Source organism: Archocentrus centrarchus, chromosome 14, assembly GCF_007364275.1.
Source record: "Archocentrus centrarchus isolate MPI-CPG fArcCen1 chromosome 14, fArcCen1, whole genome shotgun sequence".
Lineage (NCBI taxonomy): Eukaryota > Metazoa > Chordata > Actinopteri > Cichliformes > Cichlidae > Archocentrus > Archocentrus centrarchus.
In genome coordinates, this window is record NC_044359.1 from 19,038,959 (window position 1) to 19,062,015 (window position 23,057).

General features: G+C 40.9%; 1 protein-coding gene across 2 annotated transcripts; it reads left to right on the plus strand.

Annotated features, from left to right (window-relative positions):
• The first annotated feature begins 5,888 nt into the window (after positions 1 to 5,888).
• LOC115792075 (gap junction delta-2 protein-like) lies at positions 5,889 to 22,845 on the plus strand. Of its 2 annotated transcripts, XM_030746452.1 has the most exons (3): positions 5,889 to 6,227; positions 7,842 to 7,898; positions 20,561 to 22,845. In XM_030746452.1, the coding sequence occupies exons 1-3, from the start codon at positions 6,157 to 6,159 to the stop codon at positions 21,423 to 21,425; spliced, it is 993 nt and encodes a 330-aa protein (XP_030602312.1). In that variant the 5' UTR covers positions 5,889 to 6,156; the 3' UTR covers positions 21,426 to 22,845. The 2 variants fall into 2 exon arrangements, with proteins under 2 accessions (XP_030602312.1, XP_030602313.1); XM_030746453.1 differs by lacking the exon at positions 7,842 to 7,898.
• Positions 22,846 to 23,057: the final 212 nt, after the last annotated feature.

Below are 23,057 nucleotides of genomic sequence, written 5' to 3' on the forward strand. Positions count from 1 at the left end.
AGATTTTACGGTACGCGGCCCCGTCTATTGTCCCCTCAATGCAGTAAAGCTGTCCTGTACCATTAGCAGAAAACAGCCCAAAAGCGTGATGTTTTCACCTCCATGCTTGACTATGTGGATGGTGTTCTTTGGGGCATACTCAGCATTTCTCTTCCTCCATATACAGCAGGTCGAAATAGAGTGACAACAACAGTAAGACAGTTTTATTGAATAAGAAAAAAAAATGCAATGAACCCTAATGTTATCTGTTGTGTAGAGGTAGCAGTAGATGAAATTTAATAAAAAAAAAATTAAAGCAAAATAAATAAATGTGATAAAACTATAATAAAAAAAATGATGCCATATAGATGCCATTGTAGTATAAGTGAAAAATTACTATCAAATGATGAATATTGTTTTTTTTCTTTAGCCCCATAGGTCTAATCCATCTTTGGCTACCTAATCCTTACCTACCTACCTCACCCTGATTATAACCCTAGGATCAGATTATGATTTAAAAAAAAAAAAAATTATTAAACTGTTCTTCTAGATATTGGCAATTAGAGAACAAAAAATATTTACTCTAACTGGCATGCTTCAAAATTTTTTCCAAGTAATTACGTTTATAAGAATGTTTTGGGCTTCTCCAGAATAGAGGGTTAGGGTAGGATTAGGATTAAGGTTAGCATCTATAATGAGAGCCCTCAGAAAGTTAAGGAAGAAAACTGGCACTAATATTTACTTGAGTATTTCAATTAAAAAAAAAAGTACTTATTACTGAACAAACTTTACTTTTCTATGTAAGAATTTACCTTTATCTTTGTTAGTTAGATTTTTTAAGTAAACTTCACTCCAATTGTTTTCGATGTAAAACACTGACCTTTAAAGAAATTGCAGGACACTTCTGTTTGACAGCATTGAGCAGTCCTGTTGGTGCTGAAAGAATGGCATCTCTGTTTGTTCAGGGCACACTATTTTTAAACATCACTGCAATGTGCACATGTACAGTCTTATATTCGCTCTATTAATGCCAGGTTTTGCTGGCAACCATTTAACATCTAGCCAACTGGCATCAAGAGTCTTTGTGAACGAAATTAAATCACAGTTGAGGGTAGCGGTTTGTAGCTGTGAAAGTGGAAGTCTAACTTGTTAGTTCTATTGTGTCAGACACATTTTAAAATTGGTATCAGGCTGTGATGTTTACAGGCCCCAGCGTAGCTTTTATTGGATTACTCATGACCTCCAGCTCATCAGACAGCTGCTGTCCTGAAGCATGAAGCCCTGAGTCAACATACAAGGTGACTTAATTTATTTACTCAACCCAAAGACAGACGTATGAATGAAAATGCTGGTATGAAGGCTCCATGACTTAATTACATGGCACCAATTTGTGCTGTAACATATTGTATGCTCAGTTTAATTCTGTTAGTGTTTTAATAGAAGACATAAATCATCCACTATGACATACAGCATGTATGAACAGCATACTTCTGCTTTTTACCTGCAGTCATTTAAATGCCAAATCAAGATGCTTTATTATTGCCCATGATAACCACCTATGGTCTCCATATTATATCTGTGCAGTGTCCTTGTCGTTAGGATGTCATTTTAATGTAATTCCTATTAAAGATATACAGTGGGGACAAAAAGTGTTTGATACCGATGCCGATTTTGCAACTTTTCCCACCTATAAAGAACGGAGAGGTCTGTAATTTTTATCATAGGTACACTTCAACTGTGAGAGACAGAATCTAAAATAAAAATCCATTAAATCACATTGTATGATTTCTTTAAGAAGCCTTCCTGTTCTGCACTAATTACCTGTATTAATTGCACCTGTTTGAACTCATTACCTGTATAAAAGACACCTGTCCACATAATCACTCACACTCCAATCTCTCCACCATGCCCAAGTCCAAAGAGCTGTCTAAGGACACCAGGGACAAAATTGTAGACCTGCACAAGGCTGGGATGGGCTACAGGACAATAGGCAAGCAGCTTGGTGAGAAGGCAACAACTGTTGGCACAATTATTAGAAAATGGAAAAATCAATCTTCCTTGGTCTGGGGCTCCATGCAAGATCTCACCTCGTGGGCTAAGGATGAATCTGAGAAAGGTCAGGAATCAGCCCAGAACTACACGGGGGGACCTGAAGAGAGCTGGGACCACAGTCTCATAGATGACCGTTAGTAACACACTATGCTGTCATGGATTAAAATCCTGCAGGGCATGCAAGGTCCCCCTGATCATGCCAGCAAATGACCAGGCCGTTTGAAGTTAGCCAGTGACCATCTGGATGATCCAGAGGAGACATGGGAGAAGGTCATGTGGTCAGATGAGACCAAAAAGAGAGATTTTTGGTATCAACTCCACTCGCCACGTTTGGAGGAAGAAGAAGGCTGAGAACAACCCCGAGAACACCATCCCAACCATGAAGCATGAGGGTGGAAACATCATACTTTGGGGGTGTTTTTCTGCAAAGGGAACTGGACGACTGCACCTTATTGAAGGAAGGATGGATGGGGTCATGTATCGCAAGATTTTGGCTAACAACCTACTTCCTTCAGTATGAGCACTGAAGATGGGTCATGGCTGGGTCTTCCAGCATGACAATGACCTGAAATACACAGCCAGGGCAACTAAGGAGTGGCTCTGTAAGAAGCATTTCAAGGTCCTGGAGTGGCCTAGCCAGTCTCCAGACCTGAACCCAGTAGAAAATCTTTGAAGGGAGCTAAAACTCAATGTTGTCCAGTGACAGTCCCGAAACCCAGAAGAGTGGGCCAAAATCCCTGCTGCAGTGTGTGCAAACTTGGTCAAGAACTACAGGAAACATCTGACGTCTGTAATTACAAACAAAGGTTTCTGTACCAAATATTAAATTCTGTTTTTCTATTGTATCAAATACTTATTTCATGCAATAAAATGCAAATTGATTATTTAATAATCATACAATGCGATTTTCTGGATTTTTATTTTAGCTCTTGTCTCTCACAGTTCAACTGTAAGTAAGATAAACATTAAAGACCGCTCTGTTCTTTGTAGGCGGAAAACGTGCAAAATCAGCAGTGTATCAAATACTTATTTTCCCCACTCTATGCCATGTGTGGTCATATCCATCTTGATGAGCTCAAAGATGAGCTGAAACAGAAAATACATTAAAATATCAGAACTCTACAGATTTAAACTGTTCTTTTGCAAGTATTGATTAAGCACTTGATTAAATACATCTGGCTTTGGCCAAGACTATCCACTAACAAGAATTACATTTCTATTATCATAGATGTAACTATAAAAGGCAATGCATTATTCGTGCGTGAGTACAGTACGCGAGTTTATGCCTGCTTGAGCTGGCTGTTCTAGGTCACTGAAAAGAAGACACACCTGCGCCCCACTCTCATTCATGTTCCATGCAGCTCTGAAGTCTCTTTACTGAGCACTGACCGGCTGATGCCAGCCCTTCAGCTGCTTTAGTTGTGACCCCTAAACTAAATTGAGCCATCACACTCCACCACCTGCCTCCCCTCCCTCTTCACTCCTCAACAGCACTCCTACTCCACATGTCCTTGGTAAGGGAAAGACCCAAAAGTCTCCCTCAACTGAAGATGCTGAATTAACAAATTCTCTCTCTCTCTCTCTCTCTCTCTCTCTCTCTCTCTCTCTCTCTCTCTCTCTCTCTCTCTCTCTCTCACACACACACACACACAAATGAGACAGTTTGCTCTGTAACACTCTCAAATCGAGGTTGTTGTGCAAGGGATCGGATTTTGAATATGCTCACATCCCTGCCATTTGCTCACTTTTGAAAAATACATCAGCACCCTGCATTTAAGGAGGCGCTATCAAATTTTCCCTGAAGCTACTCGAAGGCATGCACCTTATTCTGCAACAAATGAGCCGTCAGCTTGAAAAGCATGTAATCCAAAAATCAAAGAAGCGTAACTAAAAGGAGGCATGGCGCAAAAGAATCGAAACTGTCACCTCAAGCCATGACTTCATTCTGGTGTGCTGGTCTCATGTCAGGCCACTGCACCATTTACTTCTGCAAAACTCAGTCTGATACATCTTGCTATGATTCACATCTTGGAAAAAAAAAGTGATTCTTTCTTTTTTCTTTTCTTTTTCTTTTTTTTTAAATAAAGGTACACACACCAATGAATTTTCAGGTATCTGCTTGTATCAATGTGCGTAATGGATGAGACCATTACATTTCCACATCACCTTAATTTAAATCTAATGAATGTGGCTTTCAATGTCACAGCAAAGACAAAAACAGTGCTCATCAACAGACGGGAGGAGAGAGGAGAATGGAGGAGAGGGGGAATAGACAGAGGAACAGGGAGAAGATGAGGAGCGAAAATGGGAAAAGGGCATGAAGGTTAGGTCAGGGTAAAATAGGTGTGTTGTCATCCCCAGTACTGTAAGATGAAGAAAGGGAGGAGATAGATAGGGGGTGGGGTGGAGCAGAGCTACAGTTCTCCTGTATTCCTCCTCCTGGAATCATGAGGTTAGATGATGAGAGGAAAAAAAAAAAACACGAAGAGCGCATTTGAAGTGTACGGGAAACACCACAGAGCTTCCAGACTGGAACAAAGGACTGCAGTGAGCACAGGGCAGGACGCACAGTTAGATCAGAAATCTGTCTTTTCTATGCAACATCAGGCAGGAACAGGCACAGCAGTACAGTGGGAGGCATTCTTGCAAGCATAACTGAAGCAGCGATCAGAGTAGCAATCCAAGCACATTTACCAGAGGAGGCAGGGAAGGAGGGAGGGAGAGAAGGAGGGATGAGAGAGAGCAGATCTATGAAAGGAGGAGGAGGGGTGTTGCATGCTCACAGAGTGTGACAGAGATAGAGCGATGAACGAGACTGAGACACACAGAGAGAGGGGAGAGCACAGAGCAGAGATGGGGACCGAACGCTGAGACAGAGGTAGTTGGCAGGATTCAGATCTGCATGCAAACGTGAGGAAAAGAGGGAAAGGGGGGAGAAAGTGAAGGTGAAGGAGTGCAGGAGGGAGAGAGGTAGAGGGGGATGCAAGATGATGGAGCCCAGAAATAGGCTCCACAGGACAGCTTTTCATCCCTGCGAGACATGACTCTTGCCATTGGACTGTGCTGAAATAAGCCAGAGGGACAACACAGGACAGCAGGTCTGCAGCGCATTGACTTGGTTCAGCCTCACTGGATGCAGCAAGGCAGCTGATTTATTACTGAGGGGCTGGGTGGCAGCGTGTTTGCGTGTGTCTCTGTGTGACTGTGTGTGTGTGTGTGTGTGTGTGTGTGTGTGTGTGTGTGTGTGTGTGTGTGTGTGTGTGTGTGCAGGTTTTTATGGGTCCTTGTAGCACTCAGAGCTATGGGAGCGACCATTCCTCCAGTCATGAAATGACATTCAGCAGGCAGGAGCTTTGTGTGCTGGCGTGGATCTGCAGTCCTCAGTAGGAAGTGGGAGAGTGGGATTCAGGGCTGTCATCGAGTGCAAGTGTGTGCGTGTGTTTGTGTGTGTGTGTGTGTTTACAGTGCTGTTTGCTGAGGTGAGCCAAGGAGGATCAGCTGTATGTGGTGTGTGTGTGTTTGGGTTGAAGCAGCAAGGGTGCAGCAAAGGCAAAGCTTCTACACAATGCAAGGACGAGTGCAGAGGGGCACCGATGGCAGTGAGTGCAGCTGAAGTACAAGCAGTGCCCTGGGGGTAAGGTGGAGGACAAAGGCAGGGACAGAAGAAGGAGAGGGGAAGGAGAACAGAGGCAAGTGGAAAACAGAGGGTGATCATGGCTGTCATTCAGTGAGCTATAGCATATGCTGTAGCGCAGAGCAGAGTGGTGCGGCAGGGGGAGGACAAGCATCACTGCACAGGGGAGGGGGGAGGAGAGACTACGGGAGAGAGAAGGGGGGGTGGGAGGCAATCAGCTCCGCACCTCTCCAGCACCTGGAAGAGGAGCAGAGCGGGACAGGCCCAGCAGAAGACACTCACTCGCATACAGAGACAAACTGATCAACGGCCAGGCCAACGTGTAGAGGTCAAAAGAGAGCTGAGGTGTGACAGGGGGTTGATTCTACTCTCTGCTGCTCCACTAAAGTACAGGCTGGTCCTGGGAGGAAGGAGAAGGAGTTCCCTGGAAGAAAGGGGGTTGGCCCCCCAAGTCCTGTTTCTTCTGACTGTTCTGTCACCTCTGACTCGCCATGGGAGAATGGACGATTCTGGAGAGGCTGCTGGAGGCGGCTGTCCAGCAGCACTCTACTATGATTGGAAGGTAAGACGTGGATCAATTTTGCGTGTGTAGATGGTGTTTTCTGGTTTCGTGTCTGTGGTTTTATTTCTACTGGTGAGCTAGGGTGTGTGTGTGTGTGTGTGTGTGTGTGTGTGTGTCTGTTACATATTGTTTTAAATGGATCAGTGGATGGCATCCTTACAGAGACCACCCTCCTCAAGGCTTGTCCCAGTGCTCTCCTCTGTTCCACAATCCCCCACAGTCCTTCCTGCTTTCCCTGTCCTTTCATCATCCCTGCTCTCCTCACTATTATCCTCCACACCCACCATAAGTTAAGGCATAACCTAATTGCACATAGTCAGTTGCAAGCTTTACTAGACATTATGGTTAATTCAGAGGGGTTCCTATGTTGATACCACCTAATAGCCTAGCTATTGATAGATCATGCTCGATGCTGCTGGCCACAGACCAATAGGACAGAAGGAGGAGAGGGGAGTAGGAGTGAGAGAAGAGCAGAGGTGCGGACGATGAAAGGATGGTGATCAAGCAGGTGTGGAGGAAGAATCAAAGGGGGAGTTAATGACTCTGAACTCTGATTTGATTTATTTTAAAAGAAGTTCATTTGTTTTGACTGGCAGACGTTGTATTTTGTGTGAAAATGTTTTGTGGCGGAGAGTTGAACAGACGAGCTTTTAGTTTGATTAGCAGTGGAGACATGCCATGGAGACTTGCTGTAAAATCGGTGATATACGTGCTCCACATCATCTCTGTGTGATTAATTGATTCCAAAAGTGGAATTTTCTACCCAGTGAACACAATCCAAATGTCACGCTAGGACGGTCAATTGGAAAAGTGAAGAGTCAACATGCTTCCGCCTGTGAAATTTCGACGCATGTGTTGGCAATTTAAAAATTGCTTTGCAGAAAAAACAAAAATTAACAATGAAAACTGTGATCACTCTGCTGTGTTCATTAACCCAAATTGGTCCTCAACAAAGACATGGCCTAATCTTCTTTCTGCTCCAATGGCCTTTTGTGGGACTGTGTGTGTGTGTCTTGCCCCATGTAAGTTAAAGGACTGAAAATTAGCTCATCTGTGCACAAGCGATATCCTCCAAATTAGTGGAAATGTACCTGCGACAAAGCAACAGAGACGATGTGAGCCGCATCATACCAACATTTCAGCTGATCAGCGATTTGAAGTGATGATAGAGATTTTCCTTCCAACCAAGTCATTTCAGTCAACTCTTTTTCTATACTTTAAAAGTGCATTAACCAGTGAATTCATCTGGTCTAGTCCTCAGATGGAAAAAAACCCCTGCACATTGACTTGATTTAAAGATGCATTAAGTGCTATCTTTGTTTAATTGAATCTTATGAATACCTCTCACTGATGGGATTGGTAGTACTGTTTTACCACTGAGAATCAACATCCCACTTGGAAGCTCTATGTAGCTTTCGGCTGGTTGTTTTGGTTTCTTTAAGCGACAAAACCAAAACAACGTTGGCCCGAATGAGTGTGGGCAGTCGCTCCAAGTACAGAAGCTAACTGCCCAGTGTGAAAAAAGCCGAAGGAACTGGTAAGGGAAGTTGGACATTTAGCAAAAGAGGAAACAAGGGCTAAAACGCCAGTGAATATTGGAATTACATTCAACAGGTGGCCAGATAAAGGAGACCAAAGGGATGTCCGTGTTGCTCTGTTTCTGCTGGATATGTGAGTAGGCAACTGTTTGCTAACATGTTAGCCATAACACCTTGATAAGCTAGATGCTAACTGTTGTGAACTTGTTTTGGAGTCTTTCCGCCCCCTAGTGGTCAAAAATTACTTAATGCAGCTTTAATATACAGTCCTGGAAGCTGAATTAGTAACACCCTGTTTGAGCACAGGGTACAAAGAATGCTGAAAATTAATCTCTGGATGATTCACGCCACCTACAGATTTTCAGAGGCACAAAAGCAACTCTCAATTTGTCTGCTACCTCTTTCAGAAGTCATAAAGAATATTCTCATGATGCAGTGGTTTCTTTCTTATATGCATAATTTGAGCTATTTGTTGATCATGCACTTCACTGGCTGAACACTAAAAGAGGGTACCCTGAATACCAAAGATGTGTTTAGTAAATTGAGCGGATCAATTTAGAATAGTACACTTTTTGTTTGAGATATGACAGAGTATTACTATTTTCATTTTCTGTGGTGTCAAACCATCCAAAGACATGAGACATTGGATAGCTAAATGATAGTAAAAAACCCATCTCCCTCATATAGTAATATGAAATCCACAGCTATGTTCTACTGTGCTGAATACAGTGAAATGCTTTGTAAATGATCCCCATGTGTTTGGCTTTCCTCACGTTTGTCCTACAAGGCTCTTTAGTTGGCCCTAGAGCATTAGTAACATTATCTGCTTTCCAGTGGGGGTTTCCTCCATTTTTCTTCCATATGCTATGTGAGCCAAGAAACCTTGCTTTTTGAGTCACTCTACATTATTTGTAAGTATTTTTGTTTTTAGGTCCCTGAACAGCTTCTAACTCTCTCTGTGCCGATTCTGATTTTGTCCCTTTAGTTAGCGTGATTGCAGGATATCTGAAGATGTATTGGACTTTGGACAGAGAGACTGTGGGTTAGCTTGTAGCAAGTTATTTTTAAGTGGTGATGTTGCTTTTTTTTTTTTTAATAGAAAGGCATTTATAAACCATTAGACATTCTTAGGTTATCTCAGCTGAAAGACAAAAACTACAAAAGATAACGTTTTGATTCCTAATCCTAAGCATGTGTCTGCATGGTCAGGAAATCAGTGATATTTAATAATTAAATGACAAGAATGATGTTTCTGGATGTACCAGCAAGTTGGAGAATTGTTCACCACTGGCACAGCTTTGTGCTGTCAAGGTGCCTCGTAGATTGTTAAAACTCCACTCTAAATTATGTATGGAGTCGAAATTGTTGCACTGACCTCTACGGGTTGAAAGGTTCAAGTCTGTTGCACCACTGACCACAGCCAACAACTATTGTTGGCTGTGGTCCATTGCACTTGTGAACACAACCAACTGTGATGTAGTGTTACACTGTTGTGCATCGTGAAGTCCTGCACTTCACAGGGTGTGGCATGCAGCAACTGCTAGATGGCATCACAAGTAGGATGTTCAGCCTGTGTGTCATTACTTTCACAGAGTTTGCATGTGTTCGCTTGCCGTGTTAAAGGATGCAGTTCCAAAGTACAGAACAGCGATGTCTCAACATGGCATAAAGGTCTCCCCTGCATCAAAACTTTGGAACATGGTTGCATGTCAGTCATCTTTTTGAGTGCCGACATGAGGATGTAAATCCACCGTGAGACACTGTCAGCATTGTCAGATGTCTAGACTGTCTTTTCGAGCTACAATTAAGCTGTTTCTTAATTGTAGGTTTTAAGCTAACCTATGCCCTGGCATAGGATAGATAATTAGCTCAGGAATACAGAAGAGGGCTGAAAATAGAAACAGACCAACTCTACACAGTGGCATAGGTTAGCTTAATTGTGGTCTTTGATTGAGACAGACAAATTGAGAGTTGCTTCTGTGCCTCTGACTAACCACAGGTGCCTTGCATATTATGACTCATTCAGTTATTAATGTTGTGTATTGTGAAATGTTCATAAGCTTGACTTCTAACTGCGCAATGTACTATGTGTGCATGGATAACCAGCGACAATACTCATGATAACACATGAAAAAAAGAAAAACATTATCAAGGCTGCATTAATCCATCTCTATCCCAAACCAGTTTCACTGTATATTTACAGTTACAGTGGGGCCTTTGGCTTATAATAGTATGGTTCAGTATTGTGTATAGTGTCTCAACTAGTGTCCGCCTGTTAATCATAGAGAATTAATGACATTTCTGCTGAGAATGCTTCTAACAGGTCATTAAACAGACCTGGCCTGTATCTATTTTCTGCGTATAATAAAGATATTTAATACAAAATTTGCACTGGAAAAGAGAAGTTTCTTAGCCTTGTCCTCTATATTTGAAAAACTTTAACATGCCCAGTCATCAAAATTGAGAAATTATTTCATTCTGATTTTATTATTATGCTCATGGTACAGCTGTATTTGTGTAAATGTATGTAAAATCTGACATTAGCAGCCTTGATAATGTTTGTGGTTGTTTTGGATGCATATTAATTGACTTGTGATTACAATTAAAATAGTAATTTCATTTTTGTATATCTACAGCCTTCACAATAAAAATGTTACACCAGTAATTTACTTTTCGTCTTATCCTATTTATTATTCCTGCTTATCAGATACCTCTGGTCTATGCTATCTTATACAAATGAAGTATTTATGTAGGTGGGACAGACAGATGATTACATGTCCATATAACATTGCAAACTGAATGTGGAGGGCACACATCTAATACCTAGGACCATGAGTTTTCCCAGCCCTTAGAATCACATTATTACAACACATTTAAAAACACACAACTACGAGCAATAAACAGTTTAATATTTAGCTTTGGCATTTGTGTGTTTCTGTGTGTGTGTGTGTGTCACATGTTATGCTCAAATGATTTGCAGATCACAGGTGTGAATGTTTGTGATGTCTTGCGAGAAAAAAAATGCATTCAACCGTGTGAAGATCAAGCCTTTGGGTGTGAGATATATACCTTGCCTCTCCTTGACTGCAATGCTGTAGTGAGGTCAGCGCAAAAGATAAAAGCAAAAAAAAAAAGAAAAAGAGGCAGAGATAATGGAGGACTAGGGTGATCCAAGGAAGATAAAATAATAAAGGTTGCCAGATGGATAGAGAGGAGATGATGTGAGCAGTAGAGGCAGAACAAAAAGGGGTGCAAGGGATGGGTGGGTGCGTGGGGGTAGCACAGAGGAAGGAAGGAAAGTTTTCCCTCTGCAGAGGTTTAGTGCTCAGAATCTGTGTCAGAGATCCTTCATCTGGAGCTGCTGGATGAGCACTTTTAACTTCACTTGACAGTAATGTTCATAATGCAGCTCTTTTAAATGATGAGACTGATTCTGAGATAAATGACATGCAATAGTCCCTGTCTGTGTAAAGCAGCAGAATTTCTCTGCTGTCAAAGCCAAAAAATTACCTCCACATACATTACATTCTGTAAACTGCAATTCAATCTGATTCAGAGTTAATTTAGAAAATGGAATTTTGTTATTTATTTATGCACCTTTAGGTTTCTGTGTCCATTTACCAGTTATTTGTTTTTGTCCTTGCATGATGGAGTTAAAAATGATCCATAATTCATCATCTATCACTCTCCACTTAAGCAGCATAAACCATAAAATCTTAATAAATGTTATGTGTCTCTTGTTGCATGCTGCAACTGATGTCAAATCATTCATTAAAAATGCATGCAGAGTTGACCAGCCTCTTAATGCAGCAGACAAAGTGGTGTATAAAATACACCTTGTTGCTTTGTAATGCTGTTTATATGGCTGGAAGAACCTGCACTTAGATGGGCAGTCCTGAAAGGTTTGACGTGGCCGAACATATCTGCATTCTTGTTTGTTGGCTCTAAAAGCAAAATGCTCTCTTTGCCCTGAAGTTGTTCACTCCTGCAGTTTTCATGGCCATGTTCTTTTCCTAAATGGGTCAGGATATCCACAAAAAGGAGGTACCCTACTTTGAGAAGGGCACCCTAGTTCTCCCAAAATAATCCGAGATGCAGGAATGCTCTGCCTAAATTGAGGACATCATCCCTACTGGCAGAATATACTTCATGTATCATTGATAGTCTTCTTCATGGATAAAATCTATTCCTCCTGAGAAGGTTTTGTTGCAAAAGCAAAACAATGGCATCAATATCTCAGCATTAGACAGGATTAGTAATCCATCATGGTGTGGCAAGCAGCACGACTGTCTTTCAAATTAAACAATTTTCCTGCACATCTACAGCTGTCATTAGTTTATTTCTGCAGCAACCCCCGATGTTGAATGAAATTGATTGCACGGTTTGCCACTAGCGCTGAGCTCAGCTTTCATTCAGCACGGGCTATTATTCATTTCAGCAACACATCAGTGGTGAGTGTAAGAATTTTATCAGGCATGTAATGTTTCCCCTATGCATAGCCTAAATGTATATTTAATGACTTTCCACATGTAGTGATATTTTCTAATTAGATTCAGACAGGTTCGGTTAACCTTTTATGAATAGTGAGCCTGTTCCTAAACACCAAAATGCTCTTAAAGGACATGTTGTGAAGATGGTGTGTATAAACTGAAAAATGTGGTCCAGTCAAAATGTGCACCAGAGGCTAAACTAATAGCTAATTTAAACACTTATTACTTTAATTAAGAAAAAGACAAGGGCTGATTAAAAAAAGAAAAGAAAAAGAAAACAATGTGAGGTAAATCATCCGTGTATGTGGGCTGCACTGAGATTTCAAAACAGTTTATTTGCAGTGTTTTAAATATTCAGTAGTGCCAAGCTTTAACTTCATGATGGGAAAGCCCCAACAGCAAAGATGTTTAACTGGGGATAGTTGACTCTGACAGCCCAACAAAATCTATGAAGCCATAATACAGTGTATAATGCCCCAAACTAAAATAAAAAGAATAAGTCAGTAAAAAGAAATGGGCAGCCTAATCACAAACTTCTACTTCTACTAAACACTTCATTTGACACTACAATGAAAAAAAAATCCTCATTATTAACAAATACATTTCCCTCAATCGAAATGATGAATGAAAGCACACATTAAAGGGAAGCTGGGGAAGTTCATTAATGTGCAGAATGAATTATAGATTACAGTGAGTGATCTCCATAATGATAGTACTTTACTACAGCAAGCTACAGGATTTGGAAAGTAGGCTTCGTGTTTAACATGAAGCCTACTTTCCAGCATGTGAATCCACAAAGCATTTTAGGGTCTTTCAAGAACTTTCAATAATTAACTTATGAATATGATTAGAAGCTTTTACAGCTATAAATCAACACTAATGTTGCTCTGTATTTAGTGGTTTGGGAAGTAGCAATTGTTTTCAAACATTTTCAGCTTACATATCAGCAGTGTTTTTCCGGTCTGCTTCCACATGGCTAAAAATCCATTAATGCTTTTTAAGAAGTAACTTGCCACACATAGTTTTATGAAAGTCAGTTAAAAGCTTTCTAACCAGCACTGATATGCACTGATATGCAGCAAAGGTTCTGTTTACTAACCTTATGTAGAGGCTACAGTTTAGCAGCAGAGATACTTGCACAACAATTTTGAAATAAATAACCTTTCCAGACACTTATTAAAAGTACTTTCATGAGTCTACCACAGTTATACAGTCAGATGATATATCCCTACCTAAAAATTAAGGTTCAATATGCAGCTTTAGGACAAAGCTTCAATGCTGTTTGTCCTCAAACACAGAAGGATTTATTTTATTCATTATCCTGATTATTAACTTTTGAATTATTTTTACTAGAAGCATTACTATTTAACTGTAATGCAGGAAAAAAAAAAAGATTGCTGATAGAGCAGTGGGCAGCACAGCGATGCTGTTTTTTAAATACTCTCGCATCACAGTAAGAAGGTCCTGGGTTCAAATCCACTGGAAGGCTGGGTCCTTTCTGTGTGGAGTTTCTTTCAGTCCAAAGACATGCCTGTTAGATTAATTAGTGATTCTAAAATGGGTGGACAGAGTAGTTAGTAATTCTCTTTCTTCGTTTTAGTAACCCAGACTTAATTGACAACTGACATTTTTTAATATACAGATAGATGATGTAGATATATATTGTACAATGCTTCATCCTGAACAAAAAAGAAATTAGAAAAATTGCTCATGCCAGGTCAGATTTATTTTACACACCCTCTAATCCTCGATCTTTGACTCTTTTCTTCACTAGCTGGCCAAGTGGGGCAATGACAAATCAGCCACCAAGATGACTAAGTGAAGACATAGCAATGTTTTTTTCCGGTTACATAAAAACACACTCATTTACATCATCTGTCTTCAAATGGATGTGCTTAAGAACATGCAATGCAACCACATGATGCAGCTTATTATTTTTTTTTCTGCACCAAGACCTAAAGGTTCCTGCACTAATACATATTTAAGAGACAGAACAGATCTGATGCATTCTGAGAATTTTTCAAATTAAAAAAGGGGTCTTATGCAATGTGCTGACCAAATACCATTTAAAGCATGAGTTCAATTTCCTATGATGGAGAGGTCTCGCAATTTTGAGCAGGTCTGAAAGGGTCAGGCTAGGTGACACAATGGCATTTCGCTGACTACTTGCTGTGATCATCTCTTTTCTCCTTGATATCAAACATTTTCATAAAAAATAGATGGATAATTTACACATTTTAGCTGTCTCTCCAGTAAGGGTCTTGATGGGGATTTGATTATCCAGTGAGTCATAATAACCCCAGAAACCTTGCATAGAACCCATCATTACTGCAAACACTGCACTGAATAGCTAAGATGTTGTATATGGAATATTCTCAAATCACATATTGATGCGATCAGCAAAACATGCTGGTTGGGATCCAAAGGGAAATGCTCATACCATTCATTTAAAGCGCTTTAGCTTTCAAGTTTGTTGTTTTTTTTTAAAGATAGAAACACTTCTGCATAATGTTTGCCTCCGTTGAGATGAAAGGATAATTTTAGATGACATAAAGACAAATGGGATAGAGAAAAGCTGCATCTGGTGTGCTCTGCATCATCATCATGCATGGTTAGGCCATGCAATGAGCTAATCGAAATGCCGTGTGGAGGAATTTCTTCCCTCAGCTTTCTTTGAGTGACTGTTATTTTTTTCAGCGAAGCAGTTTAACATAAAAAAAAAAAAAATACCCATCATGAACCATTTGCTTCTAAGGCACATTTCTCAAACGCAATTGTAACGGCATTGCTATCAGAACACAGATCTCGTTGTTGTTGCCTGTTAGCCGGGGTATAATTGGCACAGATACCTGTAGAGTCTCCCCCAATTAACTTCCCTGTTTCCTCCTTTATTCCTGCAAAACAGCTGGAGGCCATTTCCCTCCGAGATGTTGAGCGAGCAAGTGATATAATTACATTTCTGCCTGTGTTGACTCTGTCTTGGCATAAAGGAAACTAATAGGATGAAAAGGCTGTTATGGTTTGAGTCTAACATCGCTAAACTCAGTCTGTTTTTTAAACCGTTTCTGTTTCATGCTCTCAGTAACATATTTTAAGACAGCAGGGACAAGAGAACCACCACAGCTCAAGTTTAGCTTATATTACAGTATTCGTCACGCCGACTCTTAGTTGCACCTCAGGCATTCATGCACGTCTGCCTGATATGTGGGCAAGACCTTAAACTATTAAAACAGTTTGAGAAGAGGAGCAGTGATGAGGGGCGGGTGGATAGAAATGTGTGCACTCTGATAATTAAGCTGTCTAATTTCTAGGCCTGGTAAAGTCTTTATTCATTATGTGCTGCCATCAGCAATCAGTGGAGCTTATTATTGAGAGCGTATGGGTGGCAAGAATATTTTTACCCACGGTTTCTCAACAGATAACTGCACTTACCAGCGCTTCAGATGCCAGTCTGTGCACCTTCATATGGTAACAGGGACTTTATTATATTCACAATCTGTGTATGAGGGCAAGTGTACGTTTTCTGGTGCATCTGTGCTTGTGGGTCTCTGTTCTCCCTGGAGGCTCACAACAGCAGCTGCTCCATGAATGAACGTGTGTGTGTGTGTGTGTGTGTGTGTGTGTGTGTGTGTGTGTGTGTGTGTGTGTGTGTGTGTGTGTGTGTGTGTGTGTGTGTGTGTGCGCGCGCGTGTGTGCATGCACGTTTGTGTGTGAAAGCCTCTGGGAAAGACAGAGTTTGCATGCCCAGCCGACACACCAGCTGACGAGCAGCTACCGTTACACTACACACACAATCTTACAGGTCAATCAGCTGCCTGCGGATCACTTTGAAGGGTAACACGGCAACGATGTACCACGTCATTACTTCCTTTACTTCCTCCTATTTTTGTCCCTCTAGACATTAATGTTAGCATGCCCATGAGCCGCTGTTGGTCTTTGCACTAAATGAAAATGTCAGCTGTCAGTGATGCAGCCCAAGAAAACAGACATTAAAAAAGAAGTTCAAGACGTGAACACAATCTACACACACAGAAGGATTAATTTTCTTTTAAATCTTATTAAATCTCTTGGACAGTGGTAGGGATTTAGAAGGTCTCTAAAAATGTAATGTTTAGTCTTAGCTTTAAGCAGGCCCTCCGGGAAGCAGGCTACTAAATGTGGTGATGAGTGGGAACTGATGTGGAGGATAATTTTCCAGCTATTCAAGGAAATTTTGGTTATAGGAACCATGTTGTGATGTGTTGTACTCTCTGAATCTTTTTCATGTGTTCTTATTTAAATCAACTTTTCAAGTATTTTAATATTCTGCCCCTTGAGTTTGAGATGCTAAAAATTCTGAAATCTTTTTCATCAGGCGTGACTCTTATTGACTATTCTGCAGGTTCAGGCCTTTGGGCTGTCTTAATCTGCCCTTACTAACTGTATTGGCTAGTTATGCTGCAGGACTTAAAACACTGATGTTTCCAGACAACGTTGGGGCACTGCTTTCTGCTAATGCAGCAATCTGCCCCATGCTGATTATCCTGCTATCCAGCAGTAGAGTACACACATAAAGCACCACACCCAAATACACACACAGCGCTCAATACAGGCAATGCCTTGGGATTCTTTTAATGATAAAAAAAAATCAGAAGTAATGACTGAATTTTTAAAAGCGTGTGCTAAGGAAAGCCCATAGGTATGCTCAAATGTTCTTACTTTTAAATTGAACAAACCTCTGGGAAGGCCACACGAAAAGCGCAATCACAAAATTGTTCCAATTCATGTAGCAAAAAAACACAAAGTTTTTTTTTTTTAGATCAGTGGTTCCCAAAGTCAAGACCGCTGCGGCCCCCTTAAAAACCACAAAATCCCATGGGGACCCCCCCCCCCCCCCAACCCCCTCTGCTGCCCCCCCTTTACATAAATAAATAAATACATTTATAGAAATAATAACTATGTACGATTGTGAGTAAGTTCAAACTGAATTTCTGTTATTGCCGCCCCCCTGTAGTACCATCACAGCTCACACTTTGGGATTGCTTGTGAGTACAGATAAATATAAAAACTGACCTATGTCTATGGAGTGAAAGAATGCTATAAACTGCTTTTTTATATTTTTTGTAAACAGATCTGGATTCGGTCTGTCACTATAAAAGCTGTCACAATCGTGAACACATAGCAGAGTGGAAAGTTTGCTCCGATGATCTATGTGGCAGCATTCATCAGAAATCACAGCGCTCAGCATTTTAAGAAAGAAGGTCCTCTCACCTTCAGTTCGAGGACATCTGCAGCCCGATCCTAAGCATCTGGAAATGACCTGTTCACATGTGAACACACAGCACACGTTTAATTTACAAGGAGTTTTGTAGTATTTGACTTATTTGTTTTGTTTTGTGTTTTTAGCTTTGTAACTTTATTTATATTTGATATAGATGCAAACTGAGAAAATCATTGTACATTACTGATGTGATTCACAGCATGAGTTAGGAAAAATTACTCTTTAGTTAAAAAAAAAAATGTAGTGTAGTTTAATTACTTCCATTTTCATGTATGTGCATATATAGTCATGCAATATTTTTACAGGCTTGAACTTTTCTTTAATAATATGTTGAATATCTTTAGAACTGCTTTAAACTTGCTTTTCTTCTATCTCTGGTAAGTCAAATTTAAAGATTTTCATTGGAAAATAATTCCTGTAGGACAGTTTAAGAGGTGATAAAAAAAGGCACAGATATATTTATAGAAAGTTAGCAACAACTAACAAGAAAAACTGGTGCAGGCAGCCACTGAAACAGCTCTCTGAGATGGTCTAATCTCATATATAGTGTGCATTATGGTAGAGGTATAGACAGTTTCCATGAGTAATGGAAACTTCACAGTTTTTCACAAGACATAAATCCCAGAGAATGTTTGCAGATGATTGCAAAACAGTTCCACAGACTCACTGTGTGCATACTTATTTTGCACATAACATGCACTATATAATAATCATAAAAAACAAGCCATCTGTTAGTAAAAATAAACTTGAACTAGGAGTGTTTCAGTTCTACATTAAAAAAACATATCATCTATGAGCCTTTGCCGTTGCACAAGACGTTGACAGCAGGCACATTTAATGGCATTAAATTGTTATTATCATATAGTAATTATCACTGGGCAGAGAAGCAGCCAGTGTCCTTTATTACCTCAATTAGAAAAACAAAGTGAAGGCAGAAAAGCTCCTCTCTAGCCTCTGATATACTTTTAAATCAGCATCCAGCACCGCAGATTCTCACACTGACACTGACCAAGAGTTAGTCATAGATCCTCTGTCTTTGAAGCAAATGTTTGGATACAGATGAGCAGTGCCAACTACAGATCTCCATCCCAGTGAGCAGAATGCGCCAGATCTTCTTGTGGTGCAGAGAATCATCAATATTATTCATTCAGCCATATCGACTGCCGTCAAACCACCAGTGACCTCACACACATCAGGCTCACTGCAAAGGAGCAGATGGTGCCGATATCTTCATGTAAATTACACATAGGACCAGTTTTTAACTTCTGAAACTCCAAAGGTGCATGGAAGCTTTATTCTGGATTTTTAACCAAGATGGAAGTCAGTGTAGCGTGTACACTCGCAGCTGCTCTGGGCACAGGCGGCCGTGAGTCTTTGCCGTTTTTCCCAAGTCACACACATGGCTGACTCTTCGCTCTTTGTGTCTGTGTCCTCATGCCTTTCTTTCTCGCACAGAAAAACACACACAGGCATGCATTCGCAGGTGGAGCAGTGATAGTCCTGCAGCAAGGCACTGCTCTATTTTAAGTCTGTTTCATGCTAACGCATGTCCCCCCAGTGTACCTCTTATCTTCACCTGTCTTTTCCTCTGCTTTAGCAACTTATCCTCTTTTACCCCCTTCAAAGAAATGTATATATATTTTTTTAACTTGTCTGATGTTTCTGAAAACTGTAGGCTATTTTTTCCCCTACATACTGGGTGTCAACCATCCTCTGCAGGTTGCTGTGGTTACTGGCCACAGAAGGTCGATAGGCATTTTGAGTCCTCATTAAAAGATAAAGTATGGACTCTCTTTTTAGAACAAACAACTTGGGTTTCATGTGCACAATTAAAATGCATAGAAATCACATTACTTTGGCCATTGTCCTGTGTAGCTGGCTTTCACCTCAGGGCTAACTCCCATCTATCTCTGTCCCTTTACTTGCCTTCAGTGGCCCCACTTGTGTGCGGGCTAAGCAACTGCCTCTTTCAAGCAAGAAGCATTCACATCCACGGCTGGTGGCATAAATACCAGTCCAATGATGTGCAGGCTTTCCTCGCTCATTAGAAAGAGCTGACACTGCAGCCCTGAAGCCTGAGCCCTCCTCCGCAGTGCCCATACTGGATCGGCACCATGAAAATAACAGAACAGCACACCAGAGAGGCCTTGAAAAGCAGCTGTACTGCTCTCTAGATCCACTGGTCCCTGGACACAGCTTTCTATAACTGCAGCAAAGCACTAATGATGCTCAATGGGAAGTCCTCGCAGTTTTTAGTAAATGCCATCTCCTCGGGAGAGCAGCTGCCTATAGTTGAAATTACTCTTTTTTTTTTGTATGTGAGCTCTTTAAATAGCTACACATCTAAAAGCTTTACAACTGTGACAGTTGTTGCCCCCTAATATGGTGCATATTTCTATCCTCATTTGGGAATCACCAGTGAAACAGAAGGAAGTTATTTATACAGCAATATACTATTAAGTAGCTTTGCAACAAGAATATGTGGTACATTTGATTGACGCTAATTAACAATAGGGGAAATATACTAACGTACAAGACTGATTCTTAAATCAGTGGGCATCTATCATAGCTGATGTCATGTTGTGTCTGCCAAAGTGCATGTTCCATTTCAGTCCAGCAGTGAAAATAAGTGTGAAATCACCTTTGTATTATGATAGGGGCCTGAAGTGAGCATGCTATCTAGAGCACAGTTCTACCTTCCCAGGGTATTGTTTATCACAGCAGCTGTGTACGAGCACACAAATACATGCACACACACACACACACACACACACACACACACACACACACACACACACACACACACACACACACATAAGCGCGCATGCGTGCAACAAATATAATGTCACTGTCCCTTTAATTATCAAAAAGAAAAATACATTACTGTAAGCAACACCCATTCACTATTAACTTTATAATGAAAAAGGAAAAGAATCAGTCATACCCACACATAAAATTTGCTTTCTGCATTTGCTCCTCATTAACTGATGCTCTTTCTCCTGTTTCACCACCTCCCCTTCCTGCCCTTTCCTTCTGTCTCTGCAGGATCCTGCTGACAGTGGTGGTGATTTTCCGTATCTTAATAGTTGGCATAGTGGGGGAGAAGGTGTATGAAGATGAACAAATCATGTTCATTTGTAACACCATGCAGCCCGGCTGTAACCAGGCTTGTTATGACAAGGCATTCCCGATCTCGCACATCCGCTACTGGGTTTTTCAGATCATCCTGGTGTGCACGCCGAGCCTTTGCTTCATCACATATTCTGTCCATCAGTCTGCTAAAGCACGTGATCGAAGCTACTCTCTCCTGCATCCTTACATGGATCACCATGGTCATGGTCACCATGGTCGCCATCATGACCATCACTCTCGCAAGCTTCATTCTCGAAACATCAACGGCATCCTGGTGCATCCTGACAGTAGTAAGGAGGATCATGACTGCCTGGAGGTCAAGGAGATTCCTAATGGACCCCGGGGACTCCCTCCAACACACAAGAGTGCTAAAGTGCGACGGCAAGAAGGCATCTCTCGTTTCTACGTCATCCAGGTTGTGTTCCGCAACGCGCTTGAGATCGGCTTCTTGGCGGGCCAGTATTTCCTGTATGGTTTCAACGTGCCAGGGATGTTTGAGTGTGATCGCTACCCATGTGTGAAGGAGGTGGAGTGTTACGTGTCCCGTCCCACAGAAAAGACTGTGTTTTTGGTCTTTATGTTTGCAGTTAGTGGCATATGTGTGCTGCTCAACCTGGCAGAGCTCAATCACCTTGGCTGGAGGAAGATAAAGACGGCCATCAGAGGGGTGCAGGCCCGGAGGAAGTCCATCTGTGAAGTGCGCAAGAAGGATGTTTCACACCTGTCCCAAGCCCCAAACCTGGGCAGGACCCAGTCTAGCGAGTCAGCCTACGTCTGACAGAGGCTTCTCTGCCTGGGGGCTCAAAGACCTTTTAAATACTGGAGAAGAGCCTTCCCCTGGCCCCAGACCACCTATCAGTAGGCACAAAACTCACAACTGCATTATTATTCAGGAGCACAGATAGACTCTGTGTAGTCACGATGAAGCATTACTTCACCAAGTAGAGTCTTTGACACTTCAAGACTAAAAAGGTAACTGTGTTGTTGTAACAAAGGTTATATTAAGAGAGCTCCTCTCTGCCTAGGTGACACTAGGTGCCTTCACAGAACCCAACTGACAAAACTGAGCAATTACAAATAATATTAATAGACTGTAGGTTTAAAGGTTGTGTGAGGTTGAATTATCCGAAGTTCTTTATTTGCCTTTGCTGTAGCTTAGAAATCTCTCATTTTTCCAATTATGTGTGCATATGCAAGAGCTTAAGCGTGTGCATGCAGAAGCATGTGTGTGGGGAAAAAAAAAGCCAATCTCTGACTCAAGTCAGGAAAATTGAATGCTAATTTGATCTGAGCTACTGAGAGAAAAATAATGTCCACACTATTAAATCCACACAGTGGACAAACAAGCACCTTTTGAACAACACAAAAACAATCAACACTAAAATGTTTCGTAAACTGGAACACACTGTTTGTTGTATCTGACTCTTTTCCTAAAATTTGTCACTATTCTTCACTGCATTAGACAACAGACTCACATCACCCGAGAGCCTTTGCTCAAAGTAAGAGACAGGGTGCACGGAAGATGAGTTAGATTACTTTCCAGCACTGTGTTAATACATCACAATGCTCCCAGTGCCTGCAAGGCACTGTGTTCTCTTCACTAAAAAAAAAAAAGAAAAATATTCAAGAAAACTGCGCCAGTATTTCCACTTTGGCTTGTAAAATGTTATCGCTGTTGAAAGCTTATGAATGGAATTACACACTTTAAACAGGAAAAGTATTGTAGTCACAAATATTTTAACATGTAACCTCAAGCTTTTTTCACAAGCTGTTTTGGTGCCATATTTCAAAGTTACTGTACATAGATGAAATGTTATAATTACATTTAGTATTTTCCCTATGTGGTATAGATAGGCTTTATTTGGGTGGGGGAATAGGGGTTTGGGTGGTTATGAAAATTAATCATAGATTGCCAGCTTTAACAGTATGTATTCTTAATGTGCTCTTTGTAATGCCTTTACCCTCTGATGGAGACTGTATGTTCCCTCTATGGACTTTGAAAAAGGCATGTAACTGAAGCATTAATAGAATGGATAGATTATGAGATGTAACTTAAAAAAGAGACTGTTTAATTTATTTGCATCCTGCTCCTGTGAAATGTAATACTCAGCATGCATGAAGATGAAAACTATAAAGAGATATGAGCATAGAAATTCATTATGGGAATTTTGAAAGCGAATACCCGAAAAGCGCCACAATTGCAGCAATAATAATAGTATTAATATATAGTATGTAAAAAAAAATGTGAATAAATCATTATGCAGTGATTTTGGGTGTGCTTTGTTTAACCAATATGTGATAATTACTATGCACTGTTGCCTTTTTACTTTGGTTGTGAGGTAAGTGTTAGCTGACAGATGACAGTCACACAGGTACACATGCCTACACTAGATTATATCTGCATATGTAA

What these genes read in the sequence shown, in the direction of transcription:
- LOC115792075 (XM_030746452.1), top strand. Translation starts at nt 6,157, where the DNA reads ATGGGAGAATGGACGATTCTGGAGAGGCTGCTGGAGGCGGCTGTCCAG. An exon ending in CACTCTACTATGATTGGAAG is followed by an intron (nt 6,228 to 7,841) that starts GTAAGACGTGGA and finishes TACATTCAACAG; the next exon opens with GTGGCCAGATAAAGGAGACC. An exon ending in GCTCTGTTTCTGCTGGATAT is followed by an intron (nt 7,899 to 20,560) that starts GTGAGTAGGCAA and finishes CTGTCTCTGCAG; the next exon opens with GATCCTGCTGACAGTGGTGG.